The sequence below is a fragment of the Eumetopias jubatus genome, unplaced genomic scaffold (assembly GCF_037043125.1).
Source record: "Eumetopias jubatus isolate StellerSeaLion01/CBP00866 unplaced genomic scaffold, mEumJub1_p1.0 scaffold_8, whole genome shotgun sequence".
Classification (NCBI taxonomy): Eukaryota; Metazoa; Chordata; class Mammalia; order Carnivora; family Otariidae; genus Eumetopias; species Eumetopias jubatus.
The window spans coordinates 28,233,664-28,254,371 of record NW_028274814.1 but is presented as its reverse complement, the minus strand read 5'-3'; the positions used below and the strand labels follow the sequence as shown (position 1 = coordinate 28,254,371).

General features: G+C 43.1%; 1 protein-coding gene across 2 annotated transcripts in view; it reads left to right on the top strand.

Moving 5' to 3' along the window:
- The first annotated feature begins 17,637 nt into the window (after positions 1-17,637).
- The window catches only part of ITIH2 (inter-alpha-trypsin inhibitor heavy chain 2), a 35,206-nt gene continuing 32,135 nt past the window's right edge, over positions 17,638-20,708 (top strand). The window contains exons 1-3 of one of the 2 annotated variants that reach the window (XM_028114699.2): positions 17,638-17,721; positions 19,041-19,115; positions 20,665-20,697. In XM_028114699.2, coding sequence (XP_027970500.2) covers positions 17,638-17,721; positions 19,041-19,115; positions 20,665-20,697 — 192 coding nt within the window. The remainder of the gene's footprint in view (positions 17,722-19,040; positions 19,116-20,664; positions 20,698-20,708) is intronic. The other variant, XM_088025534.1, reaches the window with a different exon arrangement.

The window sequence follows — 20,708 nt, the reverse complement described above, 5'->3', positions numbered from 1 at the left end:
ACCTACACACATAATTTTTAAACTTCAATATAAGCTCTTAACAATATAAAGGAGAAAATAATCTATAATAAAACCTGATTTTCAATAGTTACCTGCTCAGGTGTAACAACATGAGATGTTATGAAGGAGTCAGACGCCTACACATGAACAGATCACTGTGACTTTGGCACCACAAATTCTGACTGATAATGCTAGAGATGCAGATTCCCTAAGCAGCATTGCCACCAGTGACATTATTTTCCAAAATGGTGAAAACTTCTTGGTTCGAAGTACAATTATACCTTAATTTACACAGTAGTTGCACCTCCACAAATTTGATGTGTATTAAAATATTTCAAAAATATTATGTGATATAGAATTATGTTGTAGAACCAAACAATTTTAAACATAAGTTTTCACTTACCAAATGTCTGGCAGGGCATTCAAACGTCTTGTGGTCCTCAAGACAATGCTTTCTTGGGGCGCCCGGGGGGGCTCAGTTGGTTAAGCGTTTGCCTTCGGCTCAGGTCATGGTCCCAGGGTCCTGGGATCGAGCCCCGCATCGGGCTCCCGGCTCAGCAGGGAGTCTGCTTCTCCCTCTCCCACTCCCCCTGCTCGTGTTCCCTCTCTCGCTGTGTCTCTCTCTGTCAAATAAATAAATAAAATCTTAAAAAAAAAATACAATGCTTTCTTATTAGGTTTCGTCCTGTGCATAGCAGGACATCTAGCATTCCTGACCTCATCCAGCAAATACTACTAGCAGCACCTTTCAATTATTAGGACATCCCAAAAATGTCCCCGTAAATTCCCAAAATGACCCCTAGTGGAGGTTCACTTCAAGGTTCTAAAACATTACAAAGAGGGTTTCATTTTTACCATAACGTAAGATATTGTGTGTGTGTGTGTGTTTTTATTTCCATATATACACGCAGTTCTCACTTTGTATTGTGAGACCATAAACATGATCATAGAGACTGATACAGTACAAACCAAGCTTAATGATCAATAGGAAAAATTATGGTTATTCCTTATCCTTTAAATGTTTTTATCAAGGCATTAAAAATTCTGCCTAGGGACACCTGGGTGGCTCAGTCGGTTAAGCATCTGCCCTCGGCTCAGGTCATGATCTCAGGGTCCCGGGATCGAGCCCCGCATGGGCTCCCGGCTCGGTGGAGAGCCTGCTTCTCCCTCTCCGCCCCTTCCCACCACTCATGCACATGCTCGCTCTCTCTCAAATAAATAAATAAAATCTTGAAAAAAAAAAAAAAGAATGCAAAATTGTAATAACATGCTGCCAGGGGCAAGCCCTGGCTGCCTTGAAAAAGAAAAAACAAACAAACAAAACAAAACAAAACAACTTACCAACAGTAGTTTGGACGGCGCTGGCCTCCTCCTGCCCGCTGTCCAACTGAGGAGCCGACGGGAGCATCTTCTCTACAGCTCAGGAATCGTCCACCCCCTGCTAAGTCTGGATCCTTCCAAACTCTTTCCCTCTGTGCTGTCCCTGTCGGGCAGGGTTCCCGGCGTGCCTTCGAATGTGTTTCCTGCTGGCGTCGCTGTCTCTGAGACATGCTCTTCATTACAACCACTTGCCTCAAGGATGCCCATAAATTTGCCTTCACGGATTTTTCTGGCCGCGCCTCGGGGGTCTTGTGGAGCAGCGGCGGCAGCATTCCCCAGGCCCTTTCTTCCCTGACACCACCCGTGCTCACAGTCAAACGCCTTTCCCTGCTGGCCCTTGGGGGCCCACGGGCTCTTTCTTTCCGTCAGCCATTTTGTACGAGGCCACGTGGGCCGATCACGTGGAGCCGAAGAGGCGGCCCGAGCACCTGCTCTGCTGTCCGTGTGAAGAGAATAACCGCAGGGGCCAATCCGGAAGCAGCGCAGGCGGTGACGTCATTGGTTGTCCATCCTGGTGCGTCTGTTCTTTAAGCGCCGATTGGTGGACTGAGGGGCTGGCAGCGAAGGCCTTGACCCAACTACTCCCGGGGGTGTACTGGGATGTGCTGAAACGTGAAGTGTGTTTGTTGAGGACTGGTGTTATTTCGCTAAACCCCGGTAACTGAAATCCAGGCATATCAGAACCACGCAAAGCAAGGGCAACCTGTAATGTGCTGTTGCTGTATGCCTAATTCGTTTTCTGGAGAGAAAGTACGCCACTCCCTTAGGGACGGAAGCTACAATCGGCTGTGATTTTGAGTTTCCTCTCTTCCCGTCCTTCTGTACCAATACAGGAATATTCAAGGAGCCGACTGTGTGGTCAGATGAATTGACAAACTTGTCTCCACCTAAAAGACATGAAACTGTGGTAATTGCTTTGTAGAGATCAGATCCCATACAAAAAGTAAGGCCACACGTGTAAATACATGTCTTACAAGGGATTTTGTTTGTTTGCTATAACTTGAAGAGTGCCATAGAACCACGTTGACCCCAAATACTTCCTTTTGGGTGGCACCTGGGTGGTACAGTCGGTTAAAGCCTCCAACTCTTGGTTTCAGCTCAGGTCTGATCTCAGGGTTGTGGCATGGAGTCCCTCTTGGGGCTCCGCACTCAGCGTGAGTCGGCTTGAGTTTCTCTCTCCCTCTCCCTTTGCCCCTCTCCCCCCTTGCTTGCTCTCTCTCAAATAAATAAATCTTTTTAAAAAGAAAAAAAGCTTCTTTTTTTGGCCTGCATTTTTATACTGCCTAATTTTCAAAACCGGTCTCAAATGGGCTGGCCTCTAGAGGAGGCAAGAAAGAAGCTGGATGGGAGGAGGGTAGGTACTCTGAGACAAGTGAGAAATGGAAGTCTTTTCTTAGCTTTCCACTGAATGATGGAAACCTGTAGTCCCTTGGAGTTCATCTTCCCACAGTGTACCCTCCTGATGCAGGAATCCCTTCTATTCGCATCCTAAAATCTGATCTTGCAGCCTCTGTTTAGAGTTTAGACAGTTTCATGACAGACATAGCATTAATAATAGTAATAATAATAATTTTTATACTAACGATTATTATTATAGCAGTTACTATTTAATAAGAACTTGCTCTGTACCAGTTATTATAAAGATCTCCATATGTGCATTTCAGTTAATCGTCATAATAACCTCCATTAGGCAGTCATTTCCATTTGTTATTTGGGAATCTCTGAAACTCCCTTCCCTTATATCATCCTCTATCTCCCATTATTCTTTGTAGTGGATGAAAGATGGTCCCAAATGCTTCACCACTCTTTTAATCAGAGATGAAATGTATTTGCCCTCCCTTTGAATCTGGAGAGACAGGAGATTTGATTTACCCAGTAGAATGTAACAGAGTGTCACTCTGTAACTTCCAAGGATGGTCCTTATGAGATCTACAGCTTCATTTTGGCACACTTGGAGCGCTCCTCTGGGAATGCTCCTCTGGGAACCCAGCTGCTAGGCAGGGAGAAGCCCAACTCATATGGGGAGGCCACATAGGGGAAAACTGAGACGTTCTGGTCAACAGCCCAGGCTGAACTCCCAGCCAACAGCCGGCGCCAACAGGAGCTGTGTTGGATGTCATAAACTGGCTAAGCCTCCCGCTGACCGCGGGCAACACCACATGGAGCAGAAGAACCACCCATCTGAACTCAGTCAACCCACAGATTCAGGAAAGATATTAAACTGCTGCTTTAAAACATTCTATGGGGCGCCTGGGTGGCTCAGTTGGTTTTGTCCAACTCTTGGTTTTGGCTCAGGTCATGATCTCACGTCATGAGATTGAGCCCCATGTTGGGCTCTGCGCTCAGCTCAGAGTCTGCTTGAGAATTTCTCTCTCCTCGGCCTCTGCCCCTCCCCCCACTCATCATCTCTCTCCCTCTCTCTCTCTTATTTAAGATTTAAATAAAATCTTAAAAAAAAAAAAAAAGTGGAACATTCCAGATGCTGTTCTCTGGAAATATGGTGATTTAGTCCATCTCCACAGGACAGTTTGACCCAGTTTACCACCAATGGAACCTCATCCTGGCCTAATAAATCCCGCCAAATTGCACCTCAAAGAAATGTGCCGGCAGGCTGTCAGCATTCATGGTGTTAGCTCCAGAATGGTCTGGTTTTACCCAGTTGAAATTCCCCCTGTTCACAACCTCCTCATACAGTGTTGATCTTGCTCATTCTTTTGCCACAGAGATCGGCTACCTGCCCAGCTTCTTCCAGCTTGTGATTTCCTGGATTCTAACTTCTTTTGTCCATTCTGGCATGGAGTCTCCACAGAATGATCACCTCATAATGAACCTCCTCTTTAGCCAAGAGGTCTCATACTTGGATAGTTTTCACATACATCCCGTGTTCTCTTTGTCAGATGGCCTTTTTCTTGAGCTGTGTATTAACATTATGTCCTTATATGGTTGTTCTCAAATCCCTCTCTCCTAAATACCCTCCATGGTTTGCCTCTAATTTATTAAAGTCCTTGGGACTTCATTTAGAATTGGATGCAGGATTCCAGGTGAGTCTACATTGGAGAATGTGCTCAGGCAATACAAAGAGTGCTTTTAGAATTTATTTTTGCCTATAAGATGCCTTTGAATGCTCAATCTGTCTTCCAAAACATTAGGCATCCTTCCCAACTACCTGTCATCTGAAATTTTGTCCAGCATTTAATTCAAGTTTATTTCGAGTATATTTTATTTTGAACAGGTTCCGTGGATTCTAGGACCCTGTTTCTCACTACCAAATTCATCCCTTCAAGTTAACATCAATCTGTTCATCAAAGCTCTTGTGCTTGGATTCGTTCAAACAACTGGTTCTATAATTAACCAGTTGAAAAATCATTCTATTTTCATTTTCCACTTCACCCATGATAAGCACATTAAAATCCATCTGTGCTTGTAACAAATCTGGGTCTCCAGTTTGAAAACACCATGGTAAAAAGAAGTAAAATGCGTTCGACTTGACATTAATCAAGCACTATATAATCTCTGATATTTTAGGCAGCAAATGGCTCTTTGCCATTCACAAGCTCAAAAATCCAGGGGAAGAACTTGGCTGTGACATCTGGGCAGTGTTTATGAATTATGTGTATCACCAGTTCCTGACTCTTCTGACAAATTAGTTTGCCTCTCAACGCCTGACCTTGGACTCAAGCCAACATCAGCATGCACCTGAAGATGCGTTCGTTTCTCCTGCTTCCTGACCCCTCAGCGTGTCTTCACAGTACTCTGTCAACTTACCTTGGTTTTCAAACTTCTCTCCTGCTTCCTGTGTACTCACCCCCCTAGGATTTCAGTGCCCAGGCTGTTCCCTGACCTCTGTGCTCCATTGACCCTTCCATGCCACACAGATCCCTCATCACCCAGTGACCATGCCACTGTATTCCTGTCCCACATCTAATGAGCTTTAGTTGTCAAAGCCTTTCCACATAGATATAATATTTTCTTTTCCAAATAAAGTCAACTTCAAGCTCCCCAACCCCTAATTTCTAGAATCAAAATTTTTCCTTTTTGGAAGAAAACTGAAGCAACCTAATAGTATTAATTTACAAGCTCTTTTAACCTAGAACTTTTTTTTAGTTTCCTGGAGTGTCATTAGTCCGGGCCTAGAAATGATTCATTTGAATTTACTCTGGTGCAGTCTTATTATCCACATTTCTCTTGGATTTATTATCCCCTGATCCATTGCTTATGCTACTCTTTCCAGGTTGGTGGTCATATTCCAAGGAAAAACCAAGCTAAGAGAACTACTCATTAACATGACTGCCTCTCTTCCTGGTTGTAGACCTACTGCTTTTCTTAATTTTTCCTGCTTGTTCCAAATGTAGTTTGGAAAGTGAGTTTAGGTGTGCTTATCTCTCCCGGGTCTCAACTTCTTCCCTCTTTTAGGCTTCCCAGCACTGCTCTTACGAGGTAGTGCCCCTCTTGATTATGACTTCTTCACTCCACTTCTTATCCCATGTCCCTCTCAACTTCCGTCTCAGTAGCAGGAGAGAGAAGAGTGGCAGTGAATGAGAGGATAAAGGTGGACAGCCCTTGATGAAAAGCTAATAAGGGCAGACTTTCTCCTTAGCTATGTTCATTCTATTAAAATACCCTTAAGACCCCCTGAGAAGACAAGAGAAGTAACATGAAGTGAAAAAAACGTGTTGTACCTACCTAAAGATCGGAATTCCCTAGATTGGATCTGCTTTAATGCTGCTGTTGCTAATGATAACAATCATAATAATAACTGGGCACTTAATGTGTTCCAGGCACTGTTTTAAGCCCTTTACATGTGCTCATATATGAGTACTATTTGTTATCCCCCCTTTTTCAGATGAGGACAACAAGGCACGCAGAGATGTGCCCAAAGTCATGAAGCCAGCTAGTGAGCAAGAGAGGCAGCTTAGGGCTGTGGTTGGTAGTGAGGCTCTGGAATCAGACGGCCCAACTCTGAACCCATTGCCACTACCAGCCTATCCCCTTCTCCCTGTCCAAGACCCCTTCTCTACCCATGACCAGCTTGGACAACTCTGAGCCTCTCTTCTATCATCTTTTAAATTAAGGGATCAGGCGAGATGACCTCTAACATCCCTGTGGCTCAGACATCCAAAGATACTCCTCGCCCTATTTATACCTGAGAGCCAGCCACAATAATTCATATGAAGGTACTTCCCAGCCTGGACATCAATACGAGATCACAGTGTTATGGTGAAAGCAGCTTCCAGTGAGGTCCTTCCCCATCAGAAACACCCCGATGCCCTGGGAGGAGTTCTGGAAGCTGCTACACCGAGTTGACGTGTAATGGCTGGTCACTGGACACCCCTCGGCCCCACTGTCTCTACCCGGGCAGTGGATTTGACTGTGAACTTCTGCATCAATTTTTGTGCAGAAAGATTGAGATGACTCAGCAACAAAGCCAAGTTTCCATGGCCCAAGAACAAGGACGAAATCAACCTCATACTCTCTAATTTCATATTTTTGGCTTGTGGTACCTCTATCCAATTTCTAACATGTCTCTTGCAAAACTTCTTTATATTCTGGCCCCAAATTACACTAACCCACACCTGTGTTCAGTGTGAAAAAAAAAAAAAGATGTGACAGAACAATAGAATATCATCTAGAGAAATTAAAATAAATAATCCTTGAAGAATCTAAAACAAAAGACTTAACTTCATTTTGAGAAGGAAGGCATCAGACTTCAAATATGTGGAAAAAGCAGACTTTTTCCACATTATGCCTCATCTGAACCAATGAACAGGCAAGTAAGGGTCAGATAGAGCTATTTGTAAGTTAGTTCACTTTCGACTTTGGACTTTAAAAAATATACTCTTTCACAATGGTGAAACTCGAACTGAGTTTTATAAATGTGTGCTAGATTTGCCATGCTGTTAGCCGAGCTATGATGACTTACATTCAGAGTCATGAATCTCAAGTTTTTGGATATTCCTTAGAATTCTCACTGAGTACTACATGAGTTATTATGTTGTTTAAACATCATAGTGTAGTGACATTTTCTTCTTTATACTTCCTATTGACTTTCACAGATATGCAAGTGAATATTCTTGTGGCATTTGCAGGAGCGATTTCCATACTACGAATCAGGAAAACTTAAGGAAGAGTAGATACATTCTATTCACCGATCACAGCTGCCCAGGCCCCAGGCCGGCTGGGAAAGCCCCAGGTTCAGGACCCAGTGACCTGAATACACATTACCCTGATAGGGAGCCATGGTGCCTCTGAACATCAAGAGAGATCAAACATGGTGTTTTTTTTCTCAAGACCTTGGGATTAGGACAGAAGCTATCAGCATTAAGAGAGAAGTGACCCAGGTTGCCCAAAGTGTGGTTTGTGCAGAGGTCATTCTGAATATCTGATTACAATCAGGAGATGAAATGATCAATGGAAAGGGCCATAATGTTGGAAATCACAATTATTTCTGAAAAACATGCCATGGGGTCTCAATTGTTCAGAGGCATTATCTCAGCAGAGAATGCAAAGCTGTGACAGCATTTTCCTGTGAGGAATGGGCTGAGGCACCCACTTGGCTGAGAGCTCCGTCAACCTGTCCCACACAAGGAAGGGGAGGGTTGGTTTTCTCCCTTCCGTTGTTCCAGAAGTACATTTTCCCAGAAGATACACCGCTGTGCCATTCCCAAGGCCGAAGGAAAACCTAAGCAGAAAAGTAGAGACAACTCTCAGGTCTAGGCCCTGTGATTATACCTCACGTCCCCAGCTGGTTTTCTTTTGCCATCTAGAACAATGACAGTGATGACGCAGGCCCTGGAGTAGCCATTCGCTTTGTGCCAGGCACCATTTGCTTAACCTGCTCCTCGGTTACCCTTCATCACAGCCCCCCCCCACTGTCCCATAGATGTTATATCCCCATTCTACAGATGAGGGAACTGACTGACAGAGAGACAAAATAACCTGCGAGAGTCACACACCTAGTAAGTGGTAGGCTCTTGGGAGTCAAACAGCATAATGGTAAAATGTGAAAGTATTTTGAAAAGTACAACGTATGGGCTCTCTCTCTCTCTGTCAAATAAATAAAATCTTTCAAAAAACGGTTAAGGGGGTAAATTTATGCTACATGTTTTTATCACAATTTAAAAATATGCATACGTTAAGTATATATGTATATGAAACGATAAACATTTCCAAATATTTTTCATATTTGCTTCAAGTTCTTTTCTCTAAGAAATAAAGCTGGCTACTACCAACGTCTCCTCCTTCCCTTTCTCCCTCCCTCTGCTGGGAAACCATCACTGAACACTAGTATGGATTATCCCGATGCATGTCTTCATAGTTTTCCTGCATGGGTATACATTACTGAGCAATTCAATACTATTGTTTCGTGTGTTTAAAAATTATATTTTTAATTTCTGCGGTACCCCTCCCTCCAAGGCCCTTCAAAAAGTCCGTGATGGGATGCTGTGAATGATGGCTGAGGAAGCCCCCTTCCCAGAGTTGGCCCTTCTGGTAGGTATGTGGCAGCCACAAAGCGTGGCCTGGTGACCCCCTTCTAACATTCCTCAAGGGGCTTCCCAGCCCCCACTTAAACCTGACGCCTATGTGTCACCTGCATCTATACTCCCTGGGCATTGGAATAAATGTCCCCCAAATTCCCGTTTTCAAGCCAGGGGAGTTTGAGGCCCCACTTTTAACTCTGTGGGCTCCCAGCTATAAATCTCACTGGCTCCCACATTCTCGGATCCTGTGTCCACGGAGGCCACCACTCGATCATCCTGAGAACAAAGACCCATCACCAGAGCCTGTAGCCATCTCGCCCCCTCCCCCCATGCTGGACACGCTTTTCCCCTCTCTTAACTCTGCTTGAAACCCAAGAGGTGCCCAAATACAGACTTCTTTGCTTTCCTTCTAAAACTCCAGCCATCAAAATTTCCAATGGATATAGAGACGTAATAGAGGCCACCCGGTCAAATCCCCTCTTCCAATCTGCTACTTTACTAGGTGGGGACAGCATCAAATGTAGCAGGAAGCTCCAGGCCCCCCGAAGCTGGCCCGGGGCTGAGACATGCTTCCCCATCACCTAATTCTTCCCGGGGCTGGAACTGCCGAGTTCCTCTCCTCCAGAGAGGCCGAATTTCTCGTTTGTGGCGAGGAAAATAAAATCCTCCCAGGATTGGCTAATACATAAAATCTCTCCACTGCATTGGTCGGCAATGTGGGAACAGCTTTATGTGCTAATCTGATAGGGAAAGTCGATGATAAACAAAGCATAAAATCTAAGGTATACGACAGTTGACCTGTTCAGAAGAAACAAAAACAAAAACCAAAAGGCGGCAGCAGCTCGAAATAGTCTATGAAGGAGAACTTCCAAAAGCATTTAGCAAATGTCATTTACCATCTACAGTGGGCAACAAGGTGCGCTGGTAGGTGCAGAATTAAGATTCACTGTCCCAAATCTGGAAAAATAGGAGAGGTAAATTTATGGATAAAAATGTTTCCATAAGTATTAAAATCTGTTTGTGTGTGTGTGTGTGTGCCCTAAATTTTCTTACATAGAAATCGACACTCTAATGATAAAAGTAGTTCCTAACTATAGCTACTGTTTATTGAGCATTTAGTACATGCCCAGTATTGCATACGCGTTATTATACTTAACGCTCACAAGAACTCTGTAAGAATTCACCCAAGTGTCTCAGTCGGCTAGGGCTGCTATAGCCAAGCATTATACTGGGGGTGGCTTAGCAACACACATCTATTTCTCACGGTTTTGGAGGCTGGGACGTTTAGGACCCACACTGAATCAGCCAACTGGGCTCATGGTGAGTGGTCTCCTCTAGCCTTGCAGATAGTCACCTTCTCACTATGGACAGTATATTCACCTGGTGGGGAGTGAGGGGTAGAGAGGGAGGGAGAGAAGTTTCTGGTGTCTCTTCTTATAAAGACACTAATCATGTAGGATCAGGGCCCTAGTTTTATGACCCTTGTTAAACTTAATTATCTTCTTATAGGCCCCATCTCCAAATACAGCCACATGTTGGGGGAGGGGAGGGGTTAAGCCTTCAGCAGAGGAAGGTGGAGGGCATGTAATTCAGTCCATAGCAGTGGGAGCTCATTCTCATTTTACTAACAAGACTCCGATTAGGGGGCCACTTAAGGTCTCACAACTAGTAAGTGAAAGAACCAGAATTCTGAACACAGGAAGACAGACTCCAAAGCCCGATGCTCTTAACCACTTACTCTAAAGAAGAAAGAATTGTCCATAAACCCTCCACCTAGACATGACATTTTAGTCACCAAGATTTCTTGGCTGTTTGCCAACTTACACATTTTTTTATAGCTGTAAATGTAAGTCCTCACTAATCTGTGTGCTGTTAAACATTAATCAGCAATAATCAGCACACACTTTTTTTTGAGAGAGAGAGAGTGGGGGTGGAGGGGCAGAAGGAGAGCGAGAATCTTAAGCAGGCTCCACACCCAGCGTGGAGCCCGACACGGGGCTCCATCCCATGACCCTGAGATCACAACCTGAACTGAGACCAACAGTCGGATGCTTAACCGACTGAGCCGCTTAACCGACTGAGCCACCCTGCTACCTCTGGCCCATACACTTCTATATATCAAAAGCACATACTTGCCAACTGACATAAATATATAGCATTTTATGGGAGCATCTTCTGGTCGGTCCCCACTGCGGCTGCTTTGGTTTAGACTCTCATGCCACTCCATTGTGTGGGCACCGTCAGCCTCCTCAGGAGCTCCCTGGGTTTTGTCTTTCATTTCCATCATCCTGGCTGCACCCAAAGTGATCTTTATAGAATGTGGATTTCGTCATGCCTCTGTCCTTCTGCAGATCCTCCACTGGACCCCCACTGCCTGCAGCACAAGGTTGAGAGTCCCTTGACACAGTGTATCAGGCTCTCCTGCGCCTGTCCCTGTGGCCATCTCCTGCCAGACTGAGGCGCGAGCCAGGGCTCCGAATGCCCAGCCGCCTCTGCACACCCGAAGCTCACTTCCCAGGTGGCATTCTCCCGCTGTCAGCCTGGACAAATGCTGCCCTTCCTTCTAGACCCAGCGGAAGTAATATCTCCTCTGTGCAATGTGCATCCATGTCTCAAAGGGGTGGCCACACCTTCCTCTGTGCTACCTTCAAACCGTATCCTTTCTCCAGGTTATCACAGTTTGCTGAGTGCTGTCTGCCCCTCACACGTCCTTCTGCACCACCACGCTGAGCCACTTGAAAATCAGAACTCCCTGTGATTCGCTTTTAGTATTTAGTACCCAGTACAACTGATCAAGTCTCCATTGGTGTTTATGGTACATGAACTCATTCATTAACAAATGAACCATTCTCCTAGCCATCCCCTGTTATTTGTCAATTTGCCTCTTGTCCATACATATTTCAGTGGCATGAAGTTTTCTATACGATTTTTCCCTTTGTATTATTTCCTGGGAATTTCTTTCCCGAGCAGAGATAGTGTGGCAACAGTTTTATAGTTTGTCATTTATACTTTTACCATATTACTCATGGGAGAGACTGGAGCAACTCACTGTGCCGCCAAGCAATTTGTGATCATCTGTCTATAACTTCCGGTACAGTTTTTAAGACTTTTAATATTTTTTTGGCAGAATTCACTAGTCCCCCACTCCCCTTTCCAGAGTCCTAGTGTCCTGGTTTCAGTTTTCCCCCGGGTCCAGCCATGATCTAGAAGAGCATCCTCCTCTGACGCATGTCAGAGGGTCAGCAGCAGCCCCACGCTGTGCACCGACGCATACGTCACCTCCCCTTCATCTCATCCCGTAGGCATTTTGTCATCTCACATCGTTGCAAGAAGGGTCAGTGCCGGACAAGAAGGTATTTGGAGAGAGAGAACAGAGAGACCACCTTTAGGGCACTTTTCTTACTATATTGTTATAATCGCTCTATTTTATTATTAGCTGTTGTTATTAATCTTTTCCTGTGCCTAATTTATAAATTAAACGTTATCGTAGGTACATATGCGTAGGATCAAACAGTGTGTATAGGGTTCAGGACTATCCGCAGTTTCAAGCATCCACTGGGGATCTTGGAACGTGTCCCCGCGGATAATGGGAGGATTAAGGTACCTGTTTGATAGTAAATCAAAACTGCTTTCATTCCATATGAGCGTTTTTTTAACCTGTGTAATATAATGTCTGCATTTCATTATATGTCATCTCTCTGCTCATCCATGTCCTCCAGTGTGGGTAGGAGTCAGACCATCATCTTTTTTTTTTTTTTTTTTAAGATTTATTTATTTGAGAGAGAGTGTGCGTGTGCCCACGTGTGAGGGTTGGGGGGGCAGGGAGAGAAACAGACTCCCGCTGAGCATGGAACCCGCCTCAGGGCTTGATCCCATGACACCCCTCAACTCCCCTAACCCCCCTCCACCCCCAGATCATGAGCCCAGCTGAAATCAAGAGTCTGACGCTCACCTGACTGAGCCACCCAGGCTCCCCCTGCCATCCTCTTGGCAGGTGATGGGCAGAACGCAGGCTTGCCAGCCACAGGTCTATGTTCCCATCCTGCCAACCATCTAGACCCAGTTACTTAACCTCTCTGAGCCTCCGTGATTTCACCTATAAAGGAGGAGTAAGGAGATTGCTGCTTTCACCAGTCCTGGTGGTGAAAGATTTTTCTTTTTTTAAGATTTTATTTATTTATTCATGAGAGACAGAGAGAGAGAAGGAGGTAGAGGAGGAGAGAGAAGCAGGCTCCCCGAGGAGCAGGGAGCCCAATGTGGGGCTGGATTCCAGGACCCTGAGATCATGACCTGAGCCAAAGGCAGACGCTTAACCGACTGAGCCACCCAGGCACCCAGTCCTAGTAAATCTTAACTAGTTTTGCTTATCATGTATATTTTACTCATTCTACTGTTTTCTTTTCTAAATGCTTAAAAGAAGACCCAGCACATAAGTAGTCTACCCAGTTTTCATTACTCTTTTTGGCATGAAATTCTTCAAACCATTTAAATTTTTGTTATATACGATATGAGCTATGGATTAAAGTTAATTCCTTTTCATACCATTATCTAATTGTTCCAGGAGCATTTATTAAGGACTGAACTCATTCCCTATTGTTTTGTTGCTATAGGTTTCTATATAGCATATTCTATATGACATGCATTTCTGGACTCACTATTTTATTCCATTGATTAGTATCTATATTTTTTAATTTAATTTTATTATGTTATGCTAGTCACCATACAATACATCATTAGTTTTTGATGTAGTGATCCACGATTCATTGTTCTCGTATAACAAACACCCAGTGCTCCATCATATGGTTTCATTTATTTGTGGGACGTAAGGAATACCATGGAGGACATTAGGAGAAGGAAGGAAGTATCTATATTTTTAAGCACCAAACCATATATTTTTTAAAACTTGTGCTTTGTAATGTATTTTAAAACCTAAAACACTGGGCATAATTCTTACTGTTTAAAAACCACATTTCTTTGGCTTTTATATTTTCATCCTATAGAGTTTTCCAGTTCCATAAACTCTTCTGTGGGACACTAACAGCAGTATTTTCTAAAATGTATATATAAATTTAGCTAATGATTTAATGATTAGCTCCTTTAACCACTAGCATTAACAATTAGTATTCTTAAGAATACAGTGCTCCATTTATTCATGGCTTCCTTCTTTTTACCAGAGTTTAAGATGTTTCTTGTTATAAATCTCTGTCCTGACTTAAATTCCTATGTGCTTTTGAAACAACTGGTAAAAAAGGACTTCTTTTGGGCTATTTATGGTGCAACCACTAATAAAGAGAAATGTAACTGATTTTATGGGTTCACCTTGTACGTTGTTGTTTGGCTAAATAATTTTGCTACATCTAGTAATTTCTTTTCATGAGACGCGCAAATTTTCTAGGTTAGGACTCACCCTCAACAAAAACTAATCTCTTGGTTTCTCTTTTTAAGAGAAGTGACTTTTCTACATGTGTTTCTTAATTTTTTCCAACTTGACTCCTGGTTTTATATACATGTATACAGACACACATAGACACACACACACTTCCCATCAATTTGAAAAAAAAATTGCCTCCTGAGACTAATATTTTAAGCACTTTCATCTCAAACAGATTGTGGTTTATTGAATGGCTTCTTAATAGCTATTGAAATAGTGAAAAACTTTAGTATATTTGTTGCTGAAGTTTTAATTGGATAAATTTTCTTGTGTAATATCAGCCTCAATTTCCTAGGCTAATCCACTTTCCACTATTGTGGATTATTCTTTCCTGGTACAAAAACGTTGTCCAGGATAATATCTACTATTTTTAATAAGGTAAATTGGTCCCGGGGCACCTGGGTGGCTCAGTCAGTTAAGCATCTGCCTTTAGCTCAGGTCGTGGTCTCAGGGTCCTGGGATCGAGTCCTGCATTGGGCTCTCCGCTCAGTGGAGAGCCTGCTTCTCCCTCTCTGCCCCTTCCCACCACTCATGCACATGCTCTCTCTCTCTGCTTCTCTCTTTCTACCTCATGCTTGCTCTTGCTCTCTCTCAAATAAATAAATAAAATCTTTAAAAAAAAAAGGCAAATCAGTCCTAAAATTTTTTAAGTGTGTACTTCAGATTTGTGGATAAAAACAGAATCAATCTCATTAAATGAATTAAAAACCACAGTGTTACTTTCTGTATACTGTTCAGATATTGTACATCCTATGAAGTTCCAAAAAAATTGTCAGGCTCAATGAATTTTTAATGCACCTTTTTCTATTTCTCTCTCCATTTTTTGGTCTGTTTACCTCTATATTATGGATTATTTTAAATATTTTACATTTCATGTAAGATGTCTTATAAATCCGACACACTGGTCAATTCATGTTATTATTGTACATCTCACTTTTAAATTTATTTTTATTTTTTAATTTAATTTTAAAATTTTTAAATTAATTTTTTAATTTAAAATTTAAAGTTTTTAAAAATTATTTTAAAAATAAAATTTTAATTTATCCTCATATATTCTGCATTTATTAACTGGACAGATGGATCAATGTCTTCTAATTTAAAAATCTATTTTATCATTTTTCTCCAAATTGTTGATTTCTACTCTTAGATTTAACTCTTTCTTCCGACTTTTTTTTTGTTACTATCTGCTATGACATCTATTTTAACCTGATACCATCTCTGTAACACCTGTTTTCAAGTCTCTGAAATAAAGATTTTTAACATGATATCAACTTTTAGTCTATTTTTATCTCGCCGAGATAAAGTGTCTCATGGAGACAGCATAGGGTTGAACTTTAAAAAAAAAAAAATTGTCCGTAACCCTTCCTAATCTTACAGATAAATTTAATCTATGTGCATTTTATATTCTACTTGGACCTACACTTTGAATTATTTTTGGCATGTGCTTGGGTATTATAAATAAAATTGTAAGTTTTTAAGTATCATCCTACACATTTCAATTTATAAGTTTATCTTTTTGGTATTATTTTTGACTTTCTTTTTTTTCACTTGCATTGTTTCTGAAATCTTTTAAACCATTTCCCTTTAAACAAAATCCAAAGGCCGTCTCAGACAACGGCCCAGTGTTCAATGTCACTCTCACAGTGGGTCTTGGAGGCTCAAGGGAAGCAGCCCATTGTGGTCAGAATGGGAGCCGCTGGAAAGAGCCCTAGAGCATAATGTTTCAGGGACCAGAGCAGACTTCCTATGGCTATATGGGTGTGAATTCCCCATGGGAGTGGACGTTTAGAGAGTGGTCCTTTCCAGCAAGCAGGTGCGTGTCCAGGAGCTAGATCACGGAACATTAAGCAGGAAGCCATGCATTCCATTCTGAGAAGGAAAGCCAGAAATAAAGTGAGGGCACAGGTGCTCTGCTGACCAAACTGCGATCCACAGCATGACCCATGTTCAAGCAGATGTCTGCAGTAGAGGTTCAAGAAAAAGACCCATTAAATAGACCTGCCACCCAGGTGGGGAATTACAGGTGAATTCTAGTCTAGATTCACACCTGGCACCCTGGATCCCAGTGATGGATGGCAGATTGCCTCTCCTAAGCCTATGGGGTCACGAGCAGCAAAGGCTTTGGGGTCAGGCCAGACTTGCTGGATCTGCGTCTTCACTTACTAACCGTGAGATGTGGAATAAATGACTTAGCCTTATTTTCTTCAATTATAAAGGAGGACAAATATAGTGCATACCTCACATGGTTCTTCTATAGATTAAAAAATAAAAGAGTTGGGGCGCCTGGGTGGCTCAGTCGTTAGGTGTCTGCCTTCGGCTCAGGTCATGATCCCGGGGTCCTGGGATCGAGCCCCACGTCGGGCTCCCTGCTTGGCGGGAAGCCTGCTTCTCCCTCTCCCACTCCCCCTGCTTGTGTTCCCTCTCTCGCCGTGTCTCTCTCTGTCAAATAAATAAATAAAATCTTTTAAAAAAATAAAATAAAATAAAAAATAAAAGAGTTAAAGATAATACAAATGAAGGTACCTGACACCAGGAGGCTCAATACATCTTAGTTAACATTATTATTACATCCCCACCACACATGGGAAGGCATACTACACACGGCTTCCAGGCTGGGTTTTCTCTGATTCTGGAACTGAGGAGAATCGATTCTCCACTGACCTGAGCGAGGCTGATCAGGGGCAGCAGCAGAGACAGACACTGCTCTCTTAGTCAAAGACATTCGTGAAACGGCTCCACACTCTTCAGCGTGTCTTTGTATCCAGCCTAGCTGCATGCCCAGTTCTTTACTGCACTAGGTACTTAGTTCGCAAAGAGAGAGGGAAAAACACTAGCAGCGAATGCTTTGCTCAGAACACCATCGTGTTTCTTTTTCCACTTTTGCCAAACTTCTCCTGCTTTCATTTAAACAAAGGGATTTCGTTTCCAGAAGCTTTACACTTTCGCCCTTTTCTCTCAGACTCTATTTCCCCGTCTAGTTTCCCACCTGGTCCTTCAAAGAGGATGATGCTGATCTTCAGGTCTCTGATTCTGAGATGAACAGAAATCAGCAAAGCCAAAGAAAGCACATCCAACTGACCCTGATTTGTCCTCACAGCCCAGTGACTACCTCAGGCTCTGCTGTTTGAATAACCTCTGGGTGTCCGATCCACCCCCACAGCTCAAGTTTGAACTCCAGAACAAATATTTGTCCTGTTTTTGAATAAAGTTTGAGAGCTTTCTTCTTCTTTTTTTTTTTTTCTTCTTTTAAAACACGAACTCTTCTGCTGTTCCTTTGAACTGGGTTCAGCAAGGAGTGGCATTCTCCTGGGACCCTGCACGGAGAGCTTGGCAAAGCCACCCTGCAAAATGAATCGACTCACGTGCTTTCTCATCTGCGTCTTTGTTTCTGAAACACAAGGCTTCGAAATCCCCACCAGTGGATTTCCCGAAGTAAGTACTCCCGGAAAACTCTTTGCTGTGGGCCTATACACAGGCTCGGTAAATAGCCTGTGGCTATTACTATTCGAGGACCGTGTTTTGTGGCGAAAGGAAATTTATGATAAAATTCTTGTGAGCAGGAGTGTTCACTGTTCTAATTACTGGACCGTGTATTTACCTTTTAAAGCGTTAATAGGATTTGCATGAGAATTCAGTCAAATTCAGTGGGCCGGCCCCACAGAACAACATTCATGGAACACAACTGTCTACTCCTTATCTAAACAATGGGGATAATTGATCTAACCCAAAGGGGGTTAGGGGAATTAAATGACACATGTAAACTACCGAGCACAATGCAAGCACTAGGAAGCACTTAATAATTATTAGCTGTGATGAGGATGACACATCATTATCACTCTTGCACTAAGAGTGTAAGAAAAGTCATTACCAAAGCACCATTGTCTTTCCTATCTACTTGAACAATGAGTCCTGTCATGAGGGCAGTTTACATATTGCTGTTAAGTGGGGGAGAAGGCAAATCGGTTGGCAGAGTGCAGGGATTATTTCCAGGGAGCTCAAGGTTTCCACTTTGGATCCTTGGCCATCCCCAACATAAGGAAAGTTAAGTCTTGGACTGAGCCAAAAGGAACGTGTGTTATGGGAATATCCTAGGAGATGCAGAAGTTTTGTAATACTTGCAGAGTGGATTACCCACAAAATGCCAAAGAACAGGATTCCATATTTGCAGGAAAGAAAAAAAAAATCACTCTGTCTGCTTAGAAACGATCTTATTTTCCAACACCTTAAGAACCACCAGAGTGTGTTGGAAATCTCATTGACAGAGCTGGGAATCGAAGCCAAGACATCCAAACATGTTTGTGCTTTCTCAGTCACTTCTTACTGGTATTCCTTTCCTCCTGACATTTTTTTTCCAACATTTTTAATTGGAGGAGACGTATGGGCACATTTATCCACTCACACACTTGCTGATGCCAACGTCTACCCAATAGCTCCCCAGGCACCTACCTGATTACTGGGTTACTGTGACCCCAACCTGTATGCCCCATCATCTTGCAGCAAACTAAAAAATGCTTTTTCCTTCATCCAACAAATTTGAAGAGAATAGCTTCCATGGACTCACCTCTGAGACATAGCTAGCAAATATAAACACATTAAAGAAGTCATTGTATTAAAAAAAAAAGTGATTTCCCAAAGGAATAGGAAACAAGATAGAAAAACAGGATGAACGCACTTATGCCTGTCCCTATCTGCCTCCTTTGCTCTAGATCTTTTTTATTCATAGAAGTAAATATCCTAAATTCTTTTTTAAGTTTGCAGAATACGGAAATCTTGTTGAACTGACCCCAGGCAAATTTCAGTTTGTGCCGGAGAACCGGAGGTATCAGGTACAGTAAGCCTTAGTCTCGAAGGGGAAATCAGTGAAAGAGATCATGACTGATGAGGGAGGCGGAGGATGGAGGTGCTTTTTGCTAGATTTTCTCAGAGCTTCTTTTTTATCATAGTGGTCACCTTAGTTCCTTAAAGGATGGATGGCTATGCGTTTTCTTCAAATTCTAAGATGGGGGGATGATTTTACTGCCTTATCAGGAAGAATTTCCTTTAGGAAGACATTGCCTCTCCCAGGGATGGCAGATGCCGCCCACTGAGCAACACATCCTCCTCGGGGCGGCCACTGCTGCCTTGGGGAGAAGCTCAGAGAGCACAGGGACCAGCCAGGTCCCAGGCTGCAGCCTGGAGGCCGCCCGCAATAGCACGGATGCATCCTCTAATTCATAGGGGTGAGTCCTCCAGGAGGCCAGGAGGGGTGTGGCTTCTCCCACATGGAGCCCATGTGCTTAGAAAGGGGGTATTAATGGAAGCAGCGCTAAGCTGACCAATGATTTATTTTGTATGGTGTGAACTTTGGACTTCCTAGGAGTCCAGGTTTCTTGTAGACCAATAGTATAAAAACCCAATGGGCAAGTTCTCGTGTCATCTAGCCACAAAAGAGAAAACTTCATCATTGAGAATTGCATTCAAAAAGTTCAAAAGAAGTCAACTGTTGACCTCAAAAGGTCATATAACCCTCCCTAAAACCTCAGTTCGCTCCAAATCAGGCTAGCTAGCCTTACATCCAGTACCAGACTTATTCTGTTAAAGTCCCACAGACATTAGGTGTTCACCCATCGTTAAACCCAATTCAGCTTTAAACCCAATTCAGCTTTCCATGCCCAGAGGACAGTCCTTCATGTGGATAATTCTCTAGCATAACAGTGAAAGTGCAGGTTCACACGCCAGTCACTATGCCTGGCTCCAGGACCACCCCAAAGAAGAAATGCCTCGAAATCCCTAGCCTCATGTTGCTAAGTCCATTGGAGGAGGCAGACAGCACTCCCACTGTCTTGCTTGGGAGGAAGAGCTTAGCTGCCATGAAAACTTAGTAAGAGAAGCTTACCTAGTTTGGGGGTGGGCATGAGAGAGCTTGACGGAGAAAAATCCCCCTGAGCTGAGATCGGAAGGATGAGTGGGGGCCGGGGCGGGGGGAACGAAAGCACTACAGACCTTGCAAATGTCATGTCCAGAGCCCCGTGGTAGCCTGGGGCATCCAGATTAACATTCAGCTAAATAAGAAAATAACTCAAATGGGATAAAGGGGAGATAGGCCCCTCAGCATGAGTTCCGTTGAATATTTTCATTTAAAAGTATGTGTTCTAGCATTATATCAAAGAATGGTGCGCTTGCAAAGTGGTTGAGAAATGTGTTCAAAGAAACACACCAGTGGGAAAATAGTATTCGAGAATATTTGACATTTATGTCTCGTCTCCAGTGAATGAATTGTAGCTCAGTATTGAAGGGGGAAAAAAAATTTTTTTTGACTGAGAGAAAGCAGTTTTTGTCCTCTAGGTAATAAGTAACACACTTTTGGAAGAATGATTATCTATCTTCCTTTCACAGAGAAGTGTTTCTGGAGAATCTGGAGAAACGATGGTGAGTTTACT